A 4,019-nucleotide genomic window follows, 5' to 3' on the forward strand; every position below is an offset into this window, starting at 1 on the left:
TTTTGGAAGTTCCTGTCGTGGTGCAGTGGAAACAAATCCGACTAGGAACCATGAGGTTACGGGTTCGATCCCTCGCCTGGCTCAATGGGTTAAGGATCCAGCATTGCTGTGAGCTGTGGTATAGGTAGCAAACATGGCTCGGATCTGGCATTGCTGTGGCTGTGGTGCAGGCCGGCAGCTGTAACTCTGATTGGACTCCTAGCCTGGGAACCTCCATACGTCACGGGTGAGGCCCTAAAAAGAAAAAATTAATTAATTAATTAATTAATTATATTGCATTTTTGTTATTAACTAGGTAGAATATTTTTATGTGCAAATGGCCATTTACATTTCTTCGACAATTTGGTTATTCCTGATTTTATGAGAGGCTTAAACTTTTTGTTGTCACTGAGCAGCAAGAACGAGGAGGTAGTCCTTCCTAACTGAGGCCTGGGGCTGGGGGACAGGGACTCACGTGGCGTCTGTAACCCCTTTCCATCATCATGCCCCGCCCACCCGCTGCAGCCCGGCCAGGTATTGGTTCAATGCTAGCCAATCAGAGCGATCACATCTCAACTGCTGATTGGCTTGCCTCCCAGGCCCGAGCCAATCAGAGCCTTCCTTGGAGAACAGGCCCTCTGTGCTCCAGAGGCCCTACCTTGACCCCTCGTGAGCTGGGGCGCCAGGATGTCCCCACAGCCTTAGGCTTCTACGGTCCCATCACTGTTGGCCTGATGCATGGGGTCCCAATGCAGCACCTGGAGGTGCTAGGTCCGCTTTGTTGAGAGAATAAGTGAAGAGCCGAGTCCGCTCGAAGGGGTCCTGAGATGGTGCTGGGACAGACCCTGACAGTCCCGGGGGAGCTGTACCCCAGGAAATACTGTTTGGTACACCTGGAGTGTGCAAGAGAGCTTGGGGGCGGGGAGGCGCAGAGCCAGGCTGGTGTCCAGGCCGGGATGGGGCAGGGCAAGGCTCCCCTAGGGCACAGGAAGGGGCCTCTGGGCGGCAGCGAGGGAAGCAGGGCTCCAGGAGGCCACGAGGTGGGTAAATGGGCGGGAGGCCCCGGGTGACCAGCAGGCCCAGGGGAGAGGCGGGGGCGGGGGGGGGGGGATGGACTGGCCGGAGCGGTGGAGCTCTGGCCCTGCAGGACGGGGGCAGGGGTGGTGGGGCCTGGGGGGGCGGGTGTGTGTCCAGGGGGGCCTGGTGCTGGCCTCCCCCGTTTTCTCCCTGTCCTTCTGCCAATGGCGCTCAGATCCCCAGATAACAAGATTCCGCTGATGGCGGAGGTAACTGCTCAGATAAGACCAGAGAGAGATGGATCTGCCATCCCGGGCGGGGAGCGGGGCGGGGGGGCCCCTCCGGGCCAGAGGGACTTGGGCCCTGGTCTGAGTCAGCCCTTCCTCCCCTCTGGATTGGAGGACGAGCACCCCTTGTGACCCTGTCCGGGTCGGTGAGGATAAATGGCAGAGGAGAGCCCTGCTGGGGAAGTAGCAGCAGGGACCGGCCAAGGTGAGGTCTGGGGGTCACTGTGGGGCAGGGTGGCCAAGCTTCAGGTCCAGCCTGGACGCACCCACGGATCCCCGGGGACCCCGAGCCCACCTGCACCCCACCCCCTGCAGACCCCCGGCCGACCTCCTGCTGCCCCGCCCTGCTCCTTCCAGATGCTGAATCTGCTGGTGCTGGCGCTGCCACTCCTGGTGAGCCTGGTCCACACGGCCCCCGGTGAGTCCTGGCCCCGGGCCCGTGCCATCTCTGCCCGCTCAGCCCACACCCCACATGCCCAGCGATGGGTGGGTGGTTTCCGGGAAGCCCGGGGTGGTGCTGGCAACAGGGAGGGCTGAGCCCGTGGCCAGGCTGTGTCCTGTCCTGAAGGCGCTGCCTGCTCCAGCCCCAGGCCAGGCCCTGGAGCGAGCAGGCATCGTGGGCGGAAAGGAAGCCCCTGGGCACAAGTGGCCCTGGCAGGTGAGCCTGAGATGCCTCGACCAATACTGGAAGCACTTCTGCGGGGGCTCCCTGATCCACCCCCAGTGGGTGCTGACCGCGGCGCACTGCTTTGGACCGTGAGTCTCCATGGGGCCTGGTGGGTGGGGGTGGGGGTGGGCCCGGGGCTCCACCCAGCCCCTGGGCTTCCCGAAGCCTGGTCCCTCCCTGAAGAGGTGTCCCCTCTCCAGGGAAAAGGCTGACCCCTTGTACATCAGGGTCCAGCTGGGGGAGCAGCACCTCTATTACCAGGACCGGCTGCTGCTGGTCAGCCGGATCATCGTCCACCCCAACTACTATGACGAGGTCAACGGAGCGGACATCGCCCTGCTGGAGCTCGAGGACCCCGTGAACCTCTCCAGCCACGTCCAGCCGGTCACCCTGCCCCCGGCCTCGGAGACCTTCCCCAAGGGGACACGGTGCTGGGTGACAGGCTGGGGCGACGTGCACAGTGGTTGTGGGTTTGGGGGACAGCCGGAGGGGGACATGGTCACCTCACAGCTCCACCCTTTTGGGGAACAGCCCTCCCGCCGCCGCTGCAGCTTCCTCGCCTCTCGCCCCCAGGGCCCCTGCCACCGCCGTATCCTCTGAAGCAGGTGAGGGTCCCCATTGTGGAAAACAGCGAATGCGACATGCAGTACCACCTCGGCCTGTCCACAGGGGACAACATCCCGATTGTCCGCGACGACATGCTGTGCGCCGGCAGCGAAGGGCACGACTCCTGCCAGGTGGTCCGCATGTCCCCCGCAGCCCCCACCTGCCCGGGCCTGGCAGCCACCGCTCACCCCTCCCCTCCCCTCCTCTCCGCAGGGTGACTCCGGGGGGCCCCTGGTCTGCAGGGTGAATGGCACCTGGCTGCAGGCGGGCGTGGTCAGCTGGGGCGAGGGCTGCGCTCTGCCCAACCGGCCTGGCATCTACACCCGCGTCACCCACTACTTGGACTGGATCCACCAGTGTATCCCCAGGGAGTCCTGAGCCTGGTCCCTGGGTCTGCAAAGCCAGTCACCTCCTGCCCCCACACCACTGCTTCCTGCCGAGGTGGCTCCTCCTGCACCGTGCCTGGCCCCCCACCCTGAGTCCCCCTCCCACCGAGTGCCCCCTGCCCTGAGCCCCCCCCCTTGCCCTGAGCCCCCACACGTCTCGTCCCAGGGAGCGGGCCGTCAGCACGATCACTCATTAAAGAGCATGGAAAGCAGAGGTGGCTGTCACTGTGTCTCTGGTTTCGTGTGTCACTGAGGGAGACGGAGGGGGTCCAGGGCCAGTGGGTGCCTCCGCCATCAGGGTGGGTCCCCACCCCTGAGCACCCGGCGTTGTGGTGGGGTTGGCCCAGCCCTGCCCCTGGTGTTCAGGGCCGGCTCTTCAGCGCACTGGCTTGTGTTTATTTTCAGTGCGTGGCATCGTGCTTTGGGGAGAGATAAAGGTTCATGGACCATTCAGAGGTTCTAGAGGCACCAGGTTCCCCGCAGTGAAGTCGCAGCCAGAACACAGACGCCCACCCCCAGGTCCCCCTATTTCCCTGCAACCTGTTCCCCACCCAAGACCCGTCCTCCGGCAGACCTGCAGGCAGGACCACTCGGCCTAGGAGTAGCCGTAATTGCCCCAGGGATGCCTACCAGGTGTGCCCAGGTGGGCGAGGCGGAGGATGGGGGCTCCCGGCTCTCTGGCATCCTGGTCCTCACTCCGCTCTGCCCCCAGGACGACCCGGAGGGCCTCTGGTCTGACAACCGGTGTGGTGAGCTGCGTGAAGGTTGCGGCCACCCTGGCGGGCCCACATCCGGGCTCTCCTGCCCTCTGACCCTAGACCCATGACCCCTCCCTGGCAGGGAGGGCGCAGCCCAGAGTCTGGGTCTGCAGGAAGAACCAGTATAGCAGCCTTGGGTCCAGCCCAGCTCAGCGTTTTCTCCCTGTGAGAACTGAGGCCAAGGTCACAGGCAGGAGGGCCTGCAGACCCAGGGCTCCAGCAGGTCCAGTTGGGCTCCCCACACCCATCTGGCAGAGCCACCTGGGACTCTGGAGTCCCGCAGTTCCCCACATAACCACCAGAGGGGGCGCTGGCACCC

General features: G+C 64.2%; 1 protein-coding gene across 1 annotated transcript; it reads left to right on the forward strand.

Moving 5' to 3' along the window:
• LOC110255206 (tryptase-like) lies at nt 641-3,154 on the forward strand. The gene is made up of 6 exons (XM_021086864.1): nt 641-1,019; nt 1,641-1,701; nt 1,868-2,039; nt 2,151-2,416; nt 2,524-2,687; nt 2,770-3,154. The coding sequence occupies exons 1-6, from the start codon at nt 807-809 to the stop codon at nt 2,932-2,934; spliced, it is 1,041 nt and encodes a 346-aa protein (XP_020942523.1). The 5' UTR covers nt 641-806; the 3' UTR covers nt 2,935-3,154.

The sequence above is a fragment of the Sus scrofa genome, chromosome 3 (assembly GCF_000003025.6).
Source record: "Sus scrofa isolate TJ Tabasco breed Duroc chromosome 3, Sscrofa11.1, whole genome shotgun sequence".
Taxonomy (NCBI): domain Eukaryota; kingdom Metazoa; phylum Chordata; class Mammalia; order Artiodactyla; family Suidae; genus Sus; species Sus scrofa.

Excerpts from the sequence above, each read along its gene's own strand:
- LOC110255206 (XM_021086864.1), top strand. The coding sequence starts at position 807 with ATGGTGCTGGGACAGACCCTGACAGTCCCGGGGGAGCTGTACCCCAGG. Across the intron at positions 1,020-1,640 it reads GGGCTCCAGGAGGCCACGAG|ATGCTGAATCTGCTGGTGCT; the intron begins GTGGGTAAATGG and ends TGCTCCTTCCAG. Across the intron at positions 1,702-1,867 it reads CCTGGTCCACACGGCCCCCG|CCCCAGGCCAGGCCCTGGAG; the intron begins GTGAGTCCTGGC and ends TGCCTGCTCCAG.